The sequence below is a fragment of the Neltuma alba genome, unplaced genomic scaffold, assembly GCF_004799145.2.
Source record: "Neltuma alba isolate B1F8T4 unplaced genomic scaffold, ASM479914v2 tig00010672_pilon, whole genome shotgun sequence".
In the NCBI taxonomy this organism is placed as follows: Eukaryota; Viridiplantae; Streptophyta; class Magnoliopsida; order Fabales; family Fabaceae; genus Neltuma; species Neltuma alba.
The window spans coordinates 362,072-382,619 of record NW_021635514.1 but is presented as its reverse complement, the minus strand read 5'-3'; the positions used below and the strand labels follow the sequence as shown (position 1 = coordinate 382,619).

Here is a 20,548-nt window from a genome sequence, read left to right as displayed (position 1 = left end):
CTACCACACTTTTAAAATAAACACCAAATAGTAGCTTATGCATTTGAAGAATTTTAATCAATTTTTATCAACTGAATTTTCTTTAATCCACCTTATCACACTTTTCTGCAAATTTTCCCTAAATAATTATATTTAATAACCAAAATGGATTAACTAATATCACTTATAACCAATATTACTTATAGAATTTATAATTATTTAAAATTATAATTGTTCACCGCTGATCCAAACCAATACGTAAGTTTTAGAGCCTCTGCCATTTCATTTGCCTCCACGTGCACCTCAATGCAAAATCTTGCGGATGCATCTCTTACCATTTAAAAATATTTTTTCCAATACATCCCGTAAATGCAGAGTCACATTGTTCTCAATTCCGGAAGGCAAGATTTAAAAAGAAAACATTTTAAAGATTTCAATAAACACAGACAATTGAAATACTGATCAGCGTTTATATAACTTAAAATCAAAGTCACTATTTTTTTCAAATTTAGTACCACGCATATTGCGCGAGTGGGTTCACACTCACACTAATTTTTACTTTTAAATTTTAAATTATAGGCTCTAAATCTCAAGTGTACCATAAACAAAACGGTGTGGAGCGTCAAAAAGTTTTCAGGCGAACGGCATAGGATATTTTAGTTCGCGCTGATATGGGCCTTCACATTGAATAGTTCAAGTTGATTAATTAAAAAAGAAAAGAAAAACAATAGTTCCTCGAGAGAATCTTGGTGCCTTGTCGTTTAGCTTTCAGGAAAAAAATTTATGAAAGATAACATTTCTGATTCGACAGATTCACGGATTCTGATGCCCCCTTCCGCTTTATCGATGACTCATTAACGGTTAGTTCCCTTCACCCTCCGGTCTCGACACGTGGCACCTCCATATTTGATATAATTCATTTGGCGGGAACAACCCCTCAGGTTCTCGCGCACGGAATTACGGATATCCATTTGACCATAGCAGCGAACAGCGCCGTCGGGTCAAAAGCTTAATTCGAGGAGAATAAAGAGTCGCTCAGGCCTAAAAAGGAACTTAAATTCAACACGAAAAACAATTCTTCCCATAAATCACCAGAGAATAACCATAATTAAATCGAAGAAATCCTGTTACTTTCCCCATTTTTTTCCGCAAGAAAAAGAAGAAATCAAGTTGGGGAAGGCAACGTGGTGGGATCGGCCGACGACGGAATCTCCGGTCCGACCCGGCAACCTTCGAGCATGAAAACAATGTCAGTCATTGACGGCCGATCGAGAGGATCCGGTGCTGTGCATAAAAGAGCCACTTTGATCCCCAACAAGAACTCTTCCCATTCCGATGACTCTGGGTCTAGCTCTAGCAGCCCAGGGTCAAGCAATTCCGATATCTGACCCCTTTGCAATTGCCTTTTCACCCATTTCACTATGTCTTCGTCTTGCGTGAACATCACCGGTTTTCTTCCTGTCAGAATCTCCAACAATACAATCCCAAAGCTGTAGACGTCAGCTTCCTTGGTCGCTTGCCCAGTTAACGCTGCTTCCGGCGATACGTACCCCAATGATCCTATGGGAGTGGACGATGACGATGCTTCTGCTGGGGTTGCGATTTTTATTCTGTCTAAGCCAAATTCTGATAAATGGGCTTCAAAATCAGCATCAAACAGAACATTTTGAGGTTTCACATCGCCATGAACTATTGAGACTGAATGTAGGAAGGCTAGCCCACGAGCAATGCCTAGTGCGATGAGATGACGCATAGGCCAATTAAGTACATGGCCGTCTTGCTGAGATGCTTCCTGAAGAAGAGTCCCAAGGTTTCCATTGGGCATGTAGTCATAAACAAGAAGCCTCACGTCAGGTGGTCCTGCGTAATAGCCACGCAATACTGTTAAATTGCGGTGCTTCACTTTTCCTAATGATTCTGCTTCTTTACGGAAGGTTCCTTCCTCGATGGATCCATCAGGAAGACGACGGATTGACAGCACCATTCCATCTGGGTACGACGCTTTGAACACAAGACCGTATCTTCCTCTGCTCAACACATTCTCTTCATCAAATTGTCTGGTTGCTTCCAGTGTCTCAGCATAAGTGATCTTGTTATTGAACATTACTAGTTTTGGCCCTCCATTTTCCCCACTTCCTCGACCTCTGTCTGCTCCTGAACTTGAACGAGCAGGGCTCTTCTTCTTCTTCTCCCCTGTTACGCCTTCTCTCAGCTTATTGCGCCACCGTAAGAGACTATAAACATAGCCACAGCAGCATAGTCCCAAAAGGCATAGTCCACCAAGAGCCACACCTATAAATATTATTAGCCTCTTCCTCTTTCGCCGCCTTACGTTTGCACATTCCCTATGCAGTGGTTTTCCACATAACCTGTTATTCATTGCAAATACAGAAGGATCATCGAATCGGGAGCCCAGCATTTCCGGAATCTGACCCTCAAGATTATTTCTAGAGACGTTTAGATACTTCAAACCAGAGATGAGTGACAGGCTGGCTGGAATGTCTCCGCTCAATTGATTTGAGGAGAGATCCAAAGCATTCAGGTTTGATAAAGTTGATAAGGATTCTGGTATTTGACCCGTTATTTGATTAGCATCCAAGAGAAGTGAAGTCAAAGCAGAACATTCGGATACTTCTTCTGGAATATCTCCTGTTAACTTGTTGTCTCCCAAATCAAGGACTCTTAAACGATTAAGACGGGCGATATAGCCAGGAATGTCTGCATGCAAACGATTTGAACGAAGCTCGAGAACTTCAAGCTGAGAACAGTTACCAATCTCTGATGGTATTCTGCCAGAAATATGATTCTGAGACCCAGAAAGAACAATTAACGATCGAAGAAATCCATAAGTCGCTGGAATTTCACCAGCAAAGACATTAGAGCTGATATTAAGATATTGCAGGGTGACTAGACTGCTGAAACCCTCTGGAACAGCTCCAGATAAGTGGTTCTCTTGAAGAGCAACAACCTGCAGGCTAGGTAATCCGAAGAGCTCGATTGGCAAGTCACCTGAAAGATTTTGCCTACTTAAATCCAGCACCGTTAGTTTCATTAAACCACCAACACTAGCCGGAACCTGTCCTGATAACCCACAATGACTCAAATTCAGAACCTGCAGAGCTGTTAAATCCCCGATGGCAGACGAAAGTTGCCCTGAAAATTTGTTGTTACTGAGATTCAAAGCACTCATGTTACCCAATCGCATTAATTCCGGGGGAATGAATCCCGTAAGTTTATTGTTGCTCAAGTTCAACGACTCGAGCTCGGAAAGTGTTCCCAAACTCGTGGGTATAGGACCAGTAAACAGGTTATCGCCAAGAGATAACATTTTGAGATTCCTCAGTTGGCCAAGAAACGAAGGAATGAGGCCGGAGAATTGATTTCCTTGAAGATCAAGAACCTGTAACAAAGTACATTTCACAATTTCATGAGGAACATCACCAGATAACGAATTGTTTGCCAACCTAAGCTCCTCTAGCCCCAATATATTCCCAATATCCGCCGGCAAAATACCAGAAAAGTAGTTTCCGGAAAAATCAACAGCTCTTAACGACGTCGCATTAGTCAACCAGGAGGGAAATGCAGTGCGAATACGATTCTCCTTAAGCTCTAAAACCTCCAAAACATTAACACACCTTGCATTTGGCGGCTCGAAAATGCCCGTGAGTGCATTAAAGCCTAGTTGAACGATTCTCAGCGAAGAAGCATTGGCCAAGTGGACATTGCAAAACAGAGAAGTGGGGACCGATCCCGAAAGTTGATTCGACGACAACGACAGAACTTGAAGTCTCGGCATCGTCCCCATGGTCGCCGGAATCAAACCGGAAAGCGCATTGCTCACGGCGGTCAGATGCACAAGAGAAGAGCAGTTAACCAGAGCCGAAGGCAGGGTCCCATACAACTGGTTGGAGTCCAGCCAAAGATACTCAAGCTGCCCCAGAACCCCTACAGAGCCCGGTATTCTACCAGATAACCGATTGTAGGACAAGTTGATGAGTCGTAGCTGAGATTTTGCCGAAAAATTAGCCAGAATATCACCGGAAAATGCATTCGACGATAAATCAAGGAACCGGAGAGAGTTCGATAAATCTCCGGGGATTCGGCCGGAAAGAAAGTTCCGAGCAACGTTGAGGATTTGAAGGTTGGTGAGGTTGAGAAGAGCCGGGGGCAGTTTACCAGAAAAGGAGTTATTATGAAGATAAACGGAACGCAGAAGCAGGCATTGAGAGAGGGAAGGAGGAATGGAGCCATTGAAGTTGTTAGAATGAAGGCTTAACTTGCGAAGTTGAACCAAGTCGGAGAGGGAATCCGAGAGCGGACCGGCGAGTTCAAGGCGAGGCAAGCGAAGCTCGCGAACCCGGTTATTGTAACAGAAAATGCCACGCCAGTCACAAGGAGCGGAGGGCGTGGAGGGATCCCAGCCGTCCAAGGAGCCGAGGGGGTCATGGAGTCGAAGCTTGAAAGCCATTAGTGCTTGGATCTCCGACAAGGACTCAGCACAGCACAAGAAAGAGGCCAACGCGAAGAAGAACCACAGAAAACTAGCCGTTGAAGCCATGGGAGGGGCAAGCTTGGGGTTCTTGGGACGGATGAGGGCGTTAAGGTATGGACATTTGCGTTTGTGTGTGTGTACGTTGAGGAGGAGCGTGTGCTGAAGCCGGTGTTACTGTTACAATTTGGAAGCGGAAGGAGTAGATAGCGTCTCTATAACACTGCAGAGTGTTGTGATGTGTGTATTGTTGACGCAAAACAAAATGATATGCAAAGCGCTTCTCTCTCTCTCTATCTCTCTGTCACTTTGCTCAGTTCCCGAAAAGTTCTGACCCTGGAAGGCTTTTTGAAGATGAATGTGTAGTCACAGAGAACTTTTTATTGTGCTTTTGGAAGCTTGTCATGGGAGGGGGATATCATGAAGTCCTGTGATTTTCTATCCTAACATGGGGCTCCTTTGCTTCTCCTCGTTGGCTCTCTGTGTTGTGGTCACCACTTCCTGCTCTAATCTAATGCTTTCTCTTCATTAAAGTGTAGATCTCGCCTGATTCCTCCTTAAGCATCTCTTTCTCTTCATCATTACCGTTCTACTCTCCGGAGAAGTTAGAAATGACATATTTATTGTTTCATTGTTCTCTTCCAAAGTTTTAGATGCCTAAAGGGTGGGGGGAGTCCATATTAGGAACACATAGCCTTTTGTCTTTCCCCGCATTTAAGGGCGACTGTGAAAAAAGCTCTCCTACTCCCTCTTTTCTGGCCGAAAAAGTTCACTCTCTTTATACACAGGGAAATATGCAATATTTGAGAAAACAATCACTTTTCTTTTTGGAAATACTATCAGATATAAAATAGAATGAAATGACACAATAACCTTGTTCTTGGATGAGGTTGACAGCTGAAACAACGAATTAGGAAAATCCTAAGAAGACCACTACTGTTTCAATTTGATAAATTTTTGGATATGGACTGGTTGGTAATAATTAGATGGTTGTGCTAGAAAGAAAATAAAACGAACATTAATTCTTTACAGCAAAAAATGAGCGAATTTTATGGGGGGAAAGGGTTGTGCATAGCAGATCCATCATGAATAAATGGTCCACTTTGTTTTTCTTTGCATTTGGCGCAGATCAGCTTTAGGTGCAATATAATACAACGGCGTAGTAAAGCAGAGCAATACATTAAATAGGTTGGGGGAGGATAATAAAGGGGGAGGAGGGAATTTTAATATTTTATATGCATTTACTAATAATAAACTTTTGGGGCATCGTTACTTTCAAAATGAGACTCCAACGCAAACAGACGCAGACACGTCAATAGCATTCATGGCAGCGCAGGCGTTTTATGGGCCAAATTTATGATTTATAAATTGAATGAATAGTGTTTCCTTGTTTAACGTTTTTAGTTCTTACCCACGCAGCAGTTGCTTCCATCATAAATGAGAGCTGCCAAGCTGACCGGATCTCCCGGGGAAGATGCCCCACATCTTTTCCCTCGTAGCTCATCTCATGACTGGAGGACCCATTACCACGTGCAATGAGCCCATTTCAAAGCCCAACTTTTTACTAAAGCCCACTAATGGTAATAACAACAAAAAACAAATAAAGGTCTCCAAAAGCCTTCTCTCTTCTTTGTCTATTTAAAAACCATATAACAGAAAAAACAATCTTCGGTGGGAACTGCCCCCTCTCATAAAAAAAGAGAGGGAATTCAATTTCCCGTTGCGGTGTTTGGAAAGGCATTTTAGACTTAGAAGTGCCTAAGTAAACATTTAAAGGTTTATTGTAAGTTTGTCTTGCTCAGTATGGTATGATCTACGAGAAGGTCCCCACCTAAATCCTGCCTAAATTTTTTGTAAGAAAAAAAAATGATATGAATATATATAATGAGGGACGAATTGCACGGAAAACTTTGAGGCACTTGAGTATAATATACTACAATATTTAAATGAATCAGTGTGATATGGGGAGACCTGTTACAAGTAATATCAAATTAGGTCCAGGAGAGATGCATATTTTAAAACGAATTTTTTTTAATATTATTACCTGTCATCTTACAATTCTTCTCAATGAAGAAGAATCATCTTGGGCTATATCATAGTGTACTCCAAAACTGAGGGTTTTACGGCTCTTAAATAAGGCTAAGAAATTATGTCCAAAATTCTTCTTCTGGGCCTCATTCAACTCCATCAGACCAATCAGCCTTGCAACGAGTAAGGCACTTTCTCTCAAGTGCTCAATATCTTTCGTACTCGTCCACAGTCGCCATGCCAATTGCAAACTTCTGTGCCCTGACTTCAAATCAATACCCCAATTCACGTAATATTTCTCTCTTTCCTTCCTCGAGAGCTTCTTGTGCACTTTTTTACTTAGCATCTTCCTCTCTCGATCAAGCGCCATGCGGCTGTCACAGGAAAAATGAAGCGTCAGAAAACTGCATATGACAATCAATACAGGCTCTTTATTGGGTACTTTGAATATTTTCCTGGCCAAAAGCACCAGTCCTCCCCATTAGTTCTTAGCTTCTTCATAAGCCTCCCAGCCTATGTGCAGCCTATCATTTCACTTTAAATAAAAGAGATTACGATCAAATATCTGTTCTAGATGATATCAATGTGGATCTGCTTAGGCAGTATTTCTCAAAATCCGGATGTGAGCTCAAGTTTGGAAGATTGGTGTGAATGTTCGACTGCAGGCCAAAAAATCAACCCACATAATTGAAGTTATACCTCAAATCAGGTGTGAGATTCTGAATGTCTTCTATCATAGGGGCTCCAGCAGAAAATTTCTCCTTTAGGAAGGACAAACGTCTGAGCTCAATGTCCAAGTACATAGGATCCCATAATTCGCCTATGATGAGAAGAAAATAATAGGATCTATGAACCAGTGGTACATTGCATGCATCCCAAAGTTCGACCATGTATCTCTGCTGCCTCTCAAATTTAGAAGGCAGCAAAGCTCCCGGCACACCTTGGAAGTTGATAAGTCTAGCTTTGCCGATTTCATTGAAGCCAGATGTCATTGAACGTGCCTAACACACAGTGATGTTCAATTCAGTCTTATAATACCTTTCAAGAACAAATGCTTTTGGAAGGATCTGAGAGCATAAAACGTAAAGTTTTCCCTTCATGGACATGTAATTAGAACTGCATAAAAGTGGGATTATCTGCCTACTATTAACTGTTTACTTGTTCTATCCAAATGCAGTTAAGGATTGTTTATTTTAGGTAAAGAGTAACATCCGCAAATTAGCTTTGAATGTGTAAAATATTTATAGAGTCTATCAGATGAAATAGGTGATTACAACACAAATGAGAAGCACATGGCAAGTAACGGCAGTTGTAAGCCGCAGAGTTAGAGTTTGCTATTATTCACTAGTCCATACATTAAGAGAATGAATCTTTTTCAGATCCATTAGATTTAGCATACAAGCAAGGATTTATGCATAATGATAACTATCATTTTATAAGTCTACTCTAGATCTCCGATGTTGCTCATAAACAGCACACAACCTCTGGAACCTCTACCAACTGATGTATGTATGCATAACTGAGATGTCACATCCTAAAATTTCTTAAGCACTCATATCTAACTAAATGAGAGTAAATTAGGTTAACGATAATAAGATTCATGTATATGTAAATTAGAGGTCCTTTTGATTAATCATCTTGTAGGTAGCAATTAAATGAGAGTAGCACCCGACAACCTAAGTATATGTGCAACAGAGTTTTCAAACTCACCATAAGATCATCGAAGTCCTTCAATCGTGTTTTCTTCGACCTTCCATTCATTTTCACAACAAAATTGAGGACGCTGGAAGCATCTTCCATATCAGAGTCCATAACAGATTCCACTTCATCTAAAGTAGCCATTTGGTGGGTTTGAAAATGTTCTTTGGGTGATTTTCCTTTTTTGGCTTGAATTTTCCTTTCAGAAAGCTTCTCATGAAAGCATGGTGAACTCGTAGAGCTGTCCTGCTCAACCTCAGTTGGTGATGTAACAGTTTCCTCCTCTGGCTTTTTGAACTGAGGAAGTAACATGGTTTTAAGCTCTGAATTATCATCAAACTGACGAGTTGACGCTGGTTCCTTATCTGGCTTACTGAACTTAGGCGACACAATTTTATGGTCTGGCTGATCAAGCTGAGGGGATAACATATCTTGGCGCTCCAACCTACCAGACTCAGAATGTGGTTTGATTTCCTGATCCACCTGGTCGAACTGAAGATGAGATGTAGCAGCGACAATTGACCGGCAACTATTGCTTCTAGTAAGTTGCAAACTACTTGATGGGGAAATATGTGATTCAAAAGACCTGTTGAATTTCTCTGTGAAACCTCCAAGACGGTCGATGGTTCTTTGAAGGTCCTCAATTTTTTGCTGAAGAACATCTTGATTATTATCTATAATTTCGTGAATTAACTCATTATCCTCTTTTAATGATTTGGCATCACCATTAAGTCTCATGGGTGATTTTCCTCCAATATCTTCAGAAGCAGAAATCAACAAATTAACATCTACTTTGTGGTCTTCAATGCAATGAACCTCCTTACAGTTATCTCCATTTTCAGAATCAACTCTGCCAGCCATCTCTTCCCAACCCTGACACGGATCAGGCCCAATAAACTCAGGAGTATTCCCGTCCAGAAGAAAATTGTCTTCAGGATTCTGTGGCTGTTGAGAAAGGACCTTATTCAACAGAGATTCAATGCGTCTTGGTTCATTGGAATCTTCAGATGCGTTGCCTGTTCTAAGATCCGTAGCAGGATGAAGATTATTAGTAAAACCTGAACATTCTGAGGCCGTATCTTTATGGACACTCAGAAACTGATTTTTCCCTACCGACTGAAGCAAATTTTCGACATGAGATTGGAAAGTATCACGTTCCCGAGTCAATTCTTTTATCACGTTAGTCATCTGCATATTTTCACATCAGAAAGAATGACTAAAAAGATTGAAGATTAATATAAATTATAAAAATTCTGTCATATTATTAATTGCCACTTGGCAACAAATTAAAATATACTGACTACCAAATTTTCACTTAGATCTAACGTATTTATTTTGATACGCTATGATTAAGTGCTACATAAAGTTATTTACAAGAAAATTTGATTTGACTTCACTTTATTTTTGTGATAATTTTAGTTCCAAGTTAAAAACAAAATAAGGAGACCCAATTAATAAGATATCTAGCTCATTTTCCTCAAAGCCTTATTTCACACACGGGAAAATCAATTTTAATTTGTTCATTTCAGATAGAATGCGTTGATGCTAAAGATGATCCGAACGGATGTAGTAAGCAATACCTACCGGCGACAAAAACTAGTCTTACTCATTCCCAATAATAGGGGGAGGAGATATTCTCATAATTCTTCTTTCTCCTTTTCTTCTCATAATCCTATTTCCATTATTAGATCAAATAATAAATGGTTTGTATTTCATACTTTATAAAACTATTATTATAACATTGCAAAATAGGAAAGAAAAGGTGGGCATCTGCTTTTTAAAATATTAAATCCAAACCATTTATTATTTAATCTAATAGTGGAGATGAGATTTTGAGAAGAAAAGGGGGAAGAGAGATTCTGAGAGGATCCAAGCCTGTAATAGAAGGTTTTAGTAAAAGGGAAAGAAGATAACTACTTCCTTTTATGTGGCTCATAAGTCATAATTTATTAAAAGTGAAACTAGGGACTCTTTTTTTTTTTTTTTAAATCTTATTCAAAATAGCGGAGTAAATTTTCTAAGTAAATAACTTATGAAACATTTTGCCAGTACCAAAATCGATTTGGCACCAAGAGCATCCATTTTATCAATCAAAACTCACCTGTTCAATCTGAAGTTCTTTCTCCTTAAGCATCTGAGTGTTTGGCGCAAGGCTCCTTAACTCATTCTCCATTCTAGCTAATTCCTTCTGCAGATGCTTTACCAAAATCTTGTCTGACATCATGACATTGACTTTAGCATTAGTAGTCACTTGTTTAGCACAACAAGCAAAAAACAGGGTATTTTTTGATTGCTCGACATGGTTGCGTGTTGGACTAATGGTGCAAATGATGGCTGTTCGGGCGTTGCCTCCTAAAGAGTTTTGTAAGATGCGAGTTAGCTTGGAGTCTCTATAAGGTATATGTCCATTTCTTTCCTTGCTGCATTGAGTAGTTGCAAGAGTTTGTAATCAATGTACCAACGTGATAGAGATAGACAAAGCGTGAGAAGAAAAATCTTGGTTGACAATGAAGGGTAAAAATGCAGGCAACATATGAACCCAAACACTCGTTATAACAATAAACTAAATTTGGAAGCCCCCAACAAGAGCTAATAACCAAAAAGATGTGCATGCTACCCTGCCAAACTGCATCTTTTTCAGTAGTGACTTTCTTGACCTCTAGGACAATCAGTCAAAACATGTATGACTGAAATTACTACTACAGACTTTTGAGTTTATTACTAATTTAAAGGGGACATAAATACTGTCCTGTCAATAGCCATTGCACTAACAAAATATTGATGACCTTGTAGGTTAATGAAGATTTATACCAATCTATAGTTTGACTAAATTTAATTTGTAGTTTGTATAATAAGAAATATCATGGCTTGTCACCAACCAAAAAAAAAAAACAGAAATATCATGGCTGGACAACAAGGATACCTCATGGTCAAGAGAGGTAACAATAGCTACTTGAGAATTCTGACATTTCATATTTGTTTTATCTAATTACCAAAATTATTTCATTTTCCCTCATGTAGAACTCGTAGATCAACGGCTTCAATAACTCATATGAATATCCTGCAACTGCAGCGCAAGCATACTTGAGAAAGAAAAAGGCTTGAGAAGTTCTACCTTAGTTTCCGGATCACAGTTCCAAGGGTTAGTAAACTGCGATTTATATGGCCACCTTCTCTCAGTCTTGTACCCTTTGTTAATGCTTGAGAAGCTCGCTCACTTCCAGCAAGATCGACAAAATACTGCACAAAGAAATGAACTCACTCATTTATTTTACAAGACAAGCATTACGCTGTTACAGGGCAAAATAGGCAAGATCATACCACACTAGCTACAAGAATGCCGGACCTGCGAGTGCCTACATAATGACTAGGAGAACTTTTAATTGTCTGCAGGAAATAAATAAAAAATTTGGTTAAAATTTAGGAAAAACTTATCCCAATCAATGAAAGGAATTTAGTGATGAAGTGCACACCAAGCGAAGAATTTGATGAGATCTGGAGCTAGTTTCATTCATGGACGTTTCTTTTGTTGTCCTTTGAGCTGCGATGACACAGATAGCTAACATTTAAAATAGTTCACCAGAATGTATCAGAATGATACAGGAGTAGCACTAATTAAACACCAATACCAGCACATATAGAAAGGAGTTGCTGCAAATGGCTCCTCCCTGTCAAAATCTCCTCTTTAAGTTTCTCTATGGTTGTCCCTTTCTGTTTAGGGTGCAAATATTAATAATTATTCAACAGAATGAAAGCCGAAAATTGGACAAAATAGGGGAAACAAGGCATAAATTTACCCTCGGATCATCAAGAACTCTAAGGGGGGTGTTATCTGCACTTAGAAGGTCTCTGACATTTTCATTATAGATCTCCATGGCAGAAAACTTCAGAACAAATTCTCTGTCTTGATGCTGAGAAATGACAAGTCATGTCATCTTTTGTACGCTATTAAAGAACGTCATTTATTTCATTGCAAGCGAAGAGCAACATTTAAAATTGTTTTATACCGTCGCTATGTAGTCATATATATCTGTCACTGCATATTCAGTAATTCCAGTCATGGTATATGTCTTTCCACTGCTTGTTTGTCCATATGCGAAAACACTAGCTGAAATTGGATTTCATCAAAGAGAAAAAGATGCTAAGAGCATAAAATAAATAGAAATAAACAGGAAGCACAAGGCGACTCCTTTTGTTTTGTTTTTTTACTCACAATTGATACCAGTAAGCACTGAAAGAGCAACTTGCTTGACCCCTGCTTCGTATACCTGCTGTGTGGAGCAACCCTCCCCAAATACATTGTCTGTGTTCCAAAAAATTGGTTATCAAAAAGGGGTTGGAGAAAGGAAGAAAAGGTTAGACGTGGCATTAAAGATTGCTGCAATTAATTCAGACTTCGTGTTCTGTTCCATCTTGAAAATCACAAGACGGAACATCTACATGTGAAATGATAGGTCATAGTTAAGAGTGTCCAAATATCAAACATAAACATTACAAGAGGGCCTTTATTATCCAGTTATATTGGAGGTTTACCAAACGTGTAGGCATCCAATGAGGAGAATGATTCTGACGAGGTGTTCTTGCATTGGATGGTATTGGGAGCAACGCATTCCCACTCAGATACATCGTTCCTGGCTCTTTCTTTCTCATTCAAAGGCCTTAACCTAACTGAAACAAAAATTCTCTCTTCATGGCCATTTGATCGAGGTGTTTCTCTCATTAATTCCCCGCAACCACCCAAATTTTAGGAATGCAAGACACAGAGACGTGGACTCCGAATTCGAATATTATTCCTGTTCAACAGCACCGTGCATGCCCCTACAGAAAATATCACCCATTGATCAATTCATTTCCTCATTATTCAATCGGCAGAGGGCGAGTTCCAAAAGAAAACGAAGAATCCAATATGAGTAAGTAATATTAATTCAAAAAGGTTCAATGAAAGGTACATTGACATGCTCGCGTACAGCTATGAACAGCCCAAGAAGCCGTTCTCTCTCCCTGTCGCTCCAGCCAAAGAGAGAGGAGCGGAAGGACAGGCTATACCTCTGTTCAATGGCGAAGCCTTGGGTCCTTCCCTCCCATTCCATGTGAAAATAACAGAAATCAAAGCTGAAATCACAATTTTGACCCCTATTCTCACTAATATTCCCGCAATCACCGCGCGAATTGTAAGAGTGAATGAGTGACGTCGTTAACTGAAAATTAGCATTTTTTTATTTAATAAATGACCAGAAAAAGATAAAATACTCCAACTATTGAGACTTTTGCCAGCCATTCATAATGGTCCTTTATATACGTAATGGGTAGTGCATAGCAATCAGATAAGTTTATATTATAATAATACCTATGGAACTAATTATAAGAGTAGGTTAACTAATTTGAGAAAATTAAGAAAATAAATTAAGTTAATTATTTGTAATAAATAAGTATTATTTTTTCTAAAATATCCTTGCTAATCAAGTTTATTGGCTAGAACTACTATTATTAGATGGACTACTTTGAGAAAAAATACACAGATATGAGAGACAAAGTATACCGATGTCTTATAATTAGGATCAAAATAAAAGTCAAATGAGTTCTTATATTAAGGACCAGAGGTAGTATATCCCTTTGCAGCAAATCAATCTTTTTTCCCAATTTTTCAAGCATTATCGGATCGCGGTTTAGGAAAATCGGAATTAGCATAAATAAACTATGCTAAACCGTCGATCAGTGCGTCATCCAAATAGTGTGTTACTTTTGCTTAAGAAGACATGCAAGAAACATGATAAACGACTGATAGTATGGCCACAAGGATACCTTCAACTGAATCACAACTTCCGTGTACTGCATTTTTATAAGTGCCGGTTTGGAACGGTTGTGACCCAAGTAATTCCGTTTAAGATTCAAAAGGGATTACAAATTAAAGCCCAAAAATTTAAAGGACGCTAGCAAAGACAATTTCGAGGCGGGATATCAGCTGTGGTCCTCAAGCTGCCCCTCATTTTTGGATGCTTTTCAAATTTTTTATGTCTTTAAATCATTAAATTCTACATAAAATGAGTGAAAATTTGACATTTTATGACCAAAAAAATGGTTTAGTTTCAATTTTTATGATTTTTTAAAAGTTTAACACTCTAAATTGAAAGAAAATATAAGCCATTTGAAGCATTAAGTCTTTAAAAAATCATAAAAATTCAAAAATGACATTGTTTTACCTATAAACTATCAAACTTTCACTCATTTTATTTTACGTAAAATCTACAAAGACATGAAAAAAAAAATATTGGGTAAGGGACCAAAAAAAATGAGCGGCAGCTTGAGGGGGCCATGGCTGACACCCAGATCCGACAATTTCACTGATTTACTTCTTCTCCACCTCTTGCTCCTATTATTTCTCAACCAAATTCCCCGTCTGAATTAACTTGCTTAAAGCTGCATGATCTCCATAATTCTTAGGATACTCGAGGCACAAAGATATCATATATATATATATACACACACACACCAAAATCATGAGCTCATTTCTGAAAAAGCTGAGCATAATTACGGTGATTACGACGATATTGATGTCATTGTCTTCAAAGCCAGCTTGGATTTCACCGCCAGCAGCACCAGCAGAGCGACCGGGTTTTGATTTTCAGACGATGGAGGATTCTGATCATGATCTCGAAGACTATGGCAATTGGAGCCCTAATCCTGTCTCTCCTGGCAGCAATGCTGCTCCGGTTCCACATCCAAAACGGAAATTACCCTAACATTCCATTACCAGGTTTCCCTATCCAATCAGAGTTTTCTTTAATTAATTTCCTGCTGAACCTCTCAAGATGATGATGATAACAAGAGGATGAAAGTGACCAGGGCATATTCCTTCTTTACGAGAAGAATCAATGAGAAGTCGGAAGTCGATATATATTAGAAGTCAGAAGCACTTTTCGAGGATATATATACTTCTATATCATAGTATATCTGGTAACTCCATCCAGATATCTATAATCCTACTTTGTAAATCCACCTAGAGTTTTAAGATCCTCTGCAACCTCAGGATATATAATTAATCAGAAAGCATGCGAGACTATTGCATTGTCATTGTGTAATTTCTTATCATCACAAATTCCTGAACCGAATTCAATATCGTGATTACGTCAATCCTCCTTCTTCTATAGGATAATTATATTGGATGTTACAGTACTACTGCACAATGATTTCCATATATATATATAGGTCTCTCATGTGATTACACCATTACACAGTCTGATATGAGTAAGAAGCCTAAAATAGAAGACAGAACTTGAAAACGAATTATAAGATCACATAATTGATTTTTTTAAACATTTAATCAGGGATTTGATCTCCAGCGATGTGTATAGAAAGGGCCTGGTGGTTAGCATTCTAAAAACTCTTCGAAAGTCCATGATGCATGCAAGGGAATTAGTCACTAGACACCAGAGCTCAAAAAAAGCAAAAGAAAAAAACAATGCGTTGCTATGAGCAGCTTATGCCTATGTGTATATATGTATTGCAGGTTATGCTATATATACTGTCTGGTTTCTTCTTTTTGGCTAAATACATAAATAAACTTGACTCTTTCCATAGAGCTTTGATTTATTATATTTTTTTTTTGGCCAAAATTGATTTATTATATTGAAAAACTACATTTGAACTGTTTTAATATACTACCTCCAGTCCTAATTATAAGAGCTAGTTGACTAATTTGAAGAGATTAAGAAAGTAAGTTGAGTTAGTTATTTGTCCTAAATAGGTGTTATTTTTCCTAAAATATCCTTACTAATCAAGTGTATTGACTAGAATTATTATTGTTAGAAGAGTTACTTTGGAAAAAAAATATATAAATATGAAAGACAAAGTGGATTGGGATCTTATATTTAGTACTAAAATAAAAGTTAAACAAGATCTTATATTAAAGACCGGAAGTAGTATTTTATTTAATAAAATACCTTTTTATATAATGTGATAAAATCTTTTAAAATGCTGTGATACTGAAATAACAAGTGTAGGATTATTTTAAAGGTAACAATGTTAACTCCACTACTTTCACTGTCAAATTGATAACGAAACCAAAAGGTCATGTTAGCAAATAAGTCCTTCGAAAACAATACAACATATATTAAAATTAGTGGAATCATTAAAATAAAAAATGCAACGAGTAATTTTATCAAATTAGAACCGGCCAGTTAGACACCAAGTACTAGTTGTAATTTATTTTTTGAGAGTGCCTTTCATACACATCGATCTTATACGAAGCTACCGCAGCCTTTTCATTCGGGCGCGCAGGAAAAAGGAAAGAAACATTAGACATATTTATTGCTCTCTGGGTTATCTTCTACGTACATTTCCCCAAACCTTGCGGCAGTGAAAATGATCCGGCGTGATGAAACAATCCTAAAGGAAATTATCGTCTGACGTTAATCTGGCCATGCTAAGTTTTAATTTACCTAATTATCACTTCTTTTAAAAAAAATATATAAAAGCATTGCTTAAATTAAAAAGTAACATTAAACAAACACAGGTGAATTACAATTCAGGTAAACACACACTTTTGTTTTAAGGATACAAAATTATACAGTAATTAATTAGGGTTTTAGCTAGGATAGTAACTACATGCAGATAAATTTCAAACAGCAAACATGCATGCACTACAAATAGGTCCGATTTATTGGAAACTAAAGGTGGCAGTTTTTGAGAAAGGTGATGGATGAGGCGGAGCTAGAAGAGCAAAGGATAAGTGGTGAGATCTGAGGCTGGCGCTCCGGAATGAGGATTAGGATGACTAGGCTGAAGGCTCAATGCAAACATGCGAGGACCTATATTGGAGAATCCCATCACAGCATCATACTCCACTGGATTTTCTATTAATCCAAAACGTGGATCTTCTGCTCTTATTGCCTCCTGCAATGTTAACCATTCAATATTTCCATCTCACACAAATTCTAATTAAGCTAAGGGGTCACAGATTGAGGATAAGTTCCATATAGTGTATATATATAGTATAGTTGGATTCAAACCAGAAATATGCGAATATACTTACAAAGTCACGTATGAGTCTGCCGTTGACTTCTCTCTCGTTATTGAACTGCAGCAAAAAGTATATCACATCAAATAACCATCTAGACAGATCATTTCTGTTGACGAAACAAGTCAACCACAATTACCTTCTTCCTTTGAGTGTCGATCTGATTACCAAGCGACTTGTACTGAAAACCATTGTAATTAAAAAAAAAAATCGTTAGCACAGTATAGCACATAAGCTGGGTAATGTTAATCTTGTGCTTATGTTTTGTTCTAGGCTGATCATTACTCCGTGCCCGTGCGCTTATATTTTAAGATAGTCTAATTAATAATATAAAGAGTCTGACTCACTAAAAATTTTAATTACAAGGTTTAAACACTTAAAACAAGGTCACATGCGCCAATGTTTGAGTTCATGGATCAAGAAGGTCTCGTAGATGCAATCTTTTTTCTTTCGTTACCACTTCCCAAGTTTCAGTGCTATATATATATATATATATATATATATATATATATTCTCAGATATGAAGAGTTTGTTTCCCCACTCATATATGTCTTTCTGATCAGGCCAATTTGAACACTGAGCTTACTTCTTTCTAAAGCGTTCCAGAAAAATACAAAAGGAATTAAAATTTCCCACAACTACTCCACAAAACCCATCCTCCCCCAATTGATGGGAATACCAAACATAAACCGGTAAACCTTTCTAGAATAAATAGACTTAATTACATGTACTGAGCCAAACTAATTTGCAATTAGGCCGTAGTTCAAAAATTAAAACACAGCACTCGAATCCGAACAAAATGATGTTCCCCCGCCCCAAATCCGAGAAATGAAAACCTCCCTTTTTAATAGCTAACAGGAGAATCATAGTAAAGAAATCAAATTCATATATAAATTAGTATTAAAAAGATCATTAAATTTACCATTCGCATAATGTAAATTTATCGGTCGAACTACTTGTATTTATATTCACATGATGCAAATTTATAATTAAGAAATATTTAATATTAGTTATCACTCAAATTATACAAATTTACAAGTAAAATACTTACATGCCTGTCTTGATGTGTTTATAAGTGATCCATTTTCACTTGATTGATTTTCTTTGTCCCCGGTTGATTAATGTATTAAGGAAAATATTTGTAAAAAAAGCTTGTGCATTGAAATTTGCGAAGAACTCTTTAAATTTTCTGACGGCCATTATTCGAATATAGAATGCGTGTTCCGTTTCTCTCAAAGTTTCAACTCATAGATTCCTTAGATACCTCGAGTAATTCTATATTTATCTCGAGGGTTAGACTCTGTGTCTCAGGACTTGTATGGATTTGTTCCTCCAAGTAATTAACCGCGGGATATATTAATGTGATCTGAAAACTCCCAAGTCCCTAAATTTTCTGTACTTTTGAATGACTTCAATTATGATGGGAAACACGCATGTAAAACAAACTAATAATTTACTTGTGAAAATCCGAAAATGTATAGCAGCGTATCTTCGTCGTACCTTTCGCTCACGAATGACCTTGGTGGCCTGTTCCATTTCCTGCTCAAGTAGGTTCAGGTCGTCCATGTTCAGACCATCCAAGCAGTCCCCCATCCTCTGCCTGTTTCAAATATGTACCACATATGCCATTAACTAAACAATCCTTTATAAAAGAAAAACAAGAGAAAATCACCAATCAGAGCATACCTAATCTCCCTACGAAGATTCTTGTTCACCTCTTTCAGCTTCTTCAAGTTCTCTAACATATTCTGCCCACACACAAACGAACGCCACATAAGAAAATTTCTCTCATTTGTAGTGCAGGGAAAGTAAAAAAAATTGAGAGAACAGGGAAGGAGGGAAAGACCTCATAGTGGGAGCTCCATAGATCAATCCCTACGGTCTTCTGGTACTGATCGAAGAACTCCTTTGTTCTATCAAATTAAAAAAGGAAGAGCAAACAGAGCTTAATTTTTCCTTCTCAGAAAGAAAAAGTTAGGGTTTGGGAAGTAGTAGGAGGGAGGAAGGAAGGAGTATAGTTATTACGAGATGGAGGGGCTAATGTACTCATGGAGTTTGCCGGTGCTGCTGGAGAACATAATAATGGAAACCTTGGCGTCGCAGAGAACGGTGAGCTCATTGGCCTTCTTGAAGAGACCGTTTCGTCTTTTGGAGTAGGTGACCTGACGATTGGTGGTGTTCTCAATCCTCTTGATCTGGATCTTACCACGAGCCATGTTTGTTGTTGTGTGTATAGACTATAAAGAAAGGTATGGTGGATTTTTTTTTTTTTGGGTTTTCTGCGCTCTCTTCTTCCCGCACTACTCTCTCTGTCAAAAGATAAAGCAGAAACAAGGAAATGATATCATAGAGATTAGAGACGAGGAAGATAGGAAGGGAAGGCGAGCAAACCTATTGCCCAAAACGGAAGCCTCGTTGCCAAATTGGTGAAAGCCTTCGCAGACTTTGTTAAAAACGTCCTTCCTGTCATTCTGCTTCCGTCGCCTACGCAATTCCACGTGGTGTGGGCCTGCCGCCGTTAGTTAGTTCACGGAACGCATCACCCTAATCCCAGCGTTAAGTAACGCTGTTAATGTTAATTAAAGTAATTCAACCTCTAAAACGGGTCTATTTCTAGTAAATTATCTATTCATACAAAACTTATTTGTTCAAAATCAAATCACGATAATTATCAATTATGTTATTTTTCGACTGCCAGTAGCGATATTGAGACAAGCGTGTATGTCTTGGAAACTAAGGCGTAATTTTTAGTATAATACTTTAATTAATTTTTTTCTAAAATTTACATTATATATTCTAACGCCTGCATATATTGTGCAAACAATCTCATCCGGTTGTTTTTATCCAAACAGCTTCTTAGAGAATATGATATAGGTCATTTATCTTGAATTTATAAATTATAATAAATACAAATAATTTGACATTAGATTCAATTATATTTATGTCATAAGTTATATTTTTGAATAAGATAGCAGAGTCGCATGGGTTACTAATAAATAATATTTAAATATGATATGAAAGGTTTTTTTTATTTTAAATATAAAACTTATTTTATAATATAATTCATATTATAAAATTAATTTTACATTTATAATTCATCTGAGTATTTAATTTTGTGTACCTCAACATCATAAAGAAGGTAGTTGGTTTTCTGTTCATGTATGATTGATTGAAGAGACGGAATGGCTTGTTTTTCAAGGAAACGTTGAATGCTGACAGAAACGGCAGAATGGAAACGGAGGATGTGTCCTTTAGGAACGTCGAAGCACATCATATAACCATACAATACGTGGGCGTCGACACGTCGTCGCTTGAATTGACGGGTTAGGCCTCTTGCG

At 37.9% G+C, this 20,548-nt stretch overlaps 3 protein-coding genes across 3 annotated transcripts; all 3 read right to left on the bottom strand.

Moving 5' to 3' along the window:
- Nucleotides 1-813: 813 nt before the first annotated feature.
- On the bottom strand, nt 814-4,660 carry LOC114758196 (probable LRR receptor-like serine/threonine-protein kinase At4g36180). The gene has a single exon (XM_028947225.1). It carries the CDS (start codon nt 4,535-4,537, stop codon nt 1,145-1,147), a length of 3,393 nt encoding a protein of 1,130 aa, XP_028803058.1. The 5' UTR covers nt 4,538-4,660; the 3' UTR covers nt 814-1,144.
- A 1,855-nt stretch (nt 4,661-6,515) lies between these two features.
- Nucleotides 6,516-12,914, bottom strand: LOC114758168 (kinesin-like protein KIN-7C). The gene is given in 12 exon segments (XM_028947186.1): nt 6,516-6,870; nt 7,196-7,497; nt 8,207-9,382; nt 10,296-10,614; nt 11,310-11,434; nt 11,516-11,581; nt 11,626-11,735; nt 11,824-11,905; nt 11,992-12,105; nt 12,202-12,302; nt 12,408-12,497; nt 12,728-12,914. Coding segments are annotated over 12 exon segments (3,027 nt in total).
- A 3,831-nt stretch (nt 12,915-16,745) lies between these two features.
- Nucleotides 16,746-19,498, bottom strand: LOC114758199 (floral homeotic protein DEFICIENS). Its single transcript, XM_028947228.1, has 7 exons — nt 19,236-19,498; nt 19,057-19,123; nt 18,897-18,958; nt 18,711-18,810; nt 17,350-17,391; nt 17,226-17,270; nt 16,746-17,086 (listed from the first exon to the last, which is right to left on the bottom strand). The coding sequence occupies exons 1-7, from the start codon at nt 19,424-19,426 to the stop codon at nt 16,904-16,906; spliced, it is 690 nt and encodes a 229-aa protein (XP_028803061.1). The 5' UTR covers nt 19,427-19,498; the 3' UTR covers nt 16,746-16,903.
- Between the last annotated feature and the right edge of the window lie 1,050 nt (nt 19,499-20,548).

What these genes read in the sequence shown, in the direction of transcription:
- LOC114758196 (XM_028947225.1), bottom strand. Translation starts at nt 4,537, where the DNA reads ATGGCTTCAACGGCTAGTTTTCTGTGGTTCTTCTTCGCGTTGGCCTCT.
- LOC114758199 (XM_028947228.1), bottom strand. Translation starts at nt 19,426, where the DNA reads ATGGCTCGTGGTAAGATCCAGATCAAGAGGATTGAGAACACCACCAAT. An exon ending in AGGTCATTCGTGAGCGAAAG is followed by an intron (nt 17,392 to 18,710) that starts GTACGACGAAGA and finishes AATGGTTTTCAG; the next exon opens with TACAAGTCGCTTGGTAATCA. An exon ending in GCAGACTCATACGTGACTTT is followed by an intron (nt 17,087 to 17,225) that starts GTAAGTATATTC and finishes TTAACATTGCAG; the next exon opens with GAGGCAATAAGAGCAGAAGA.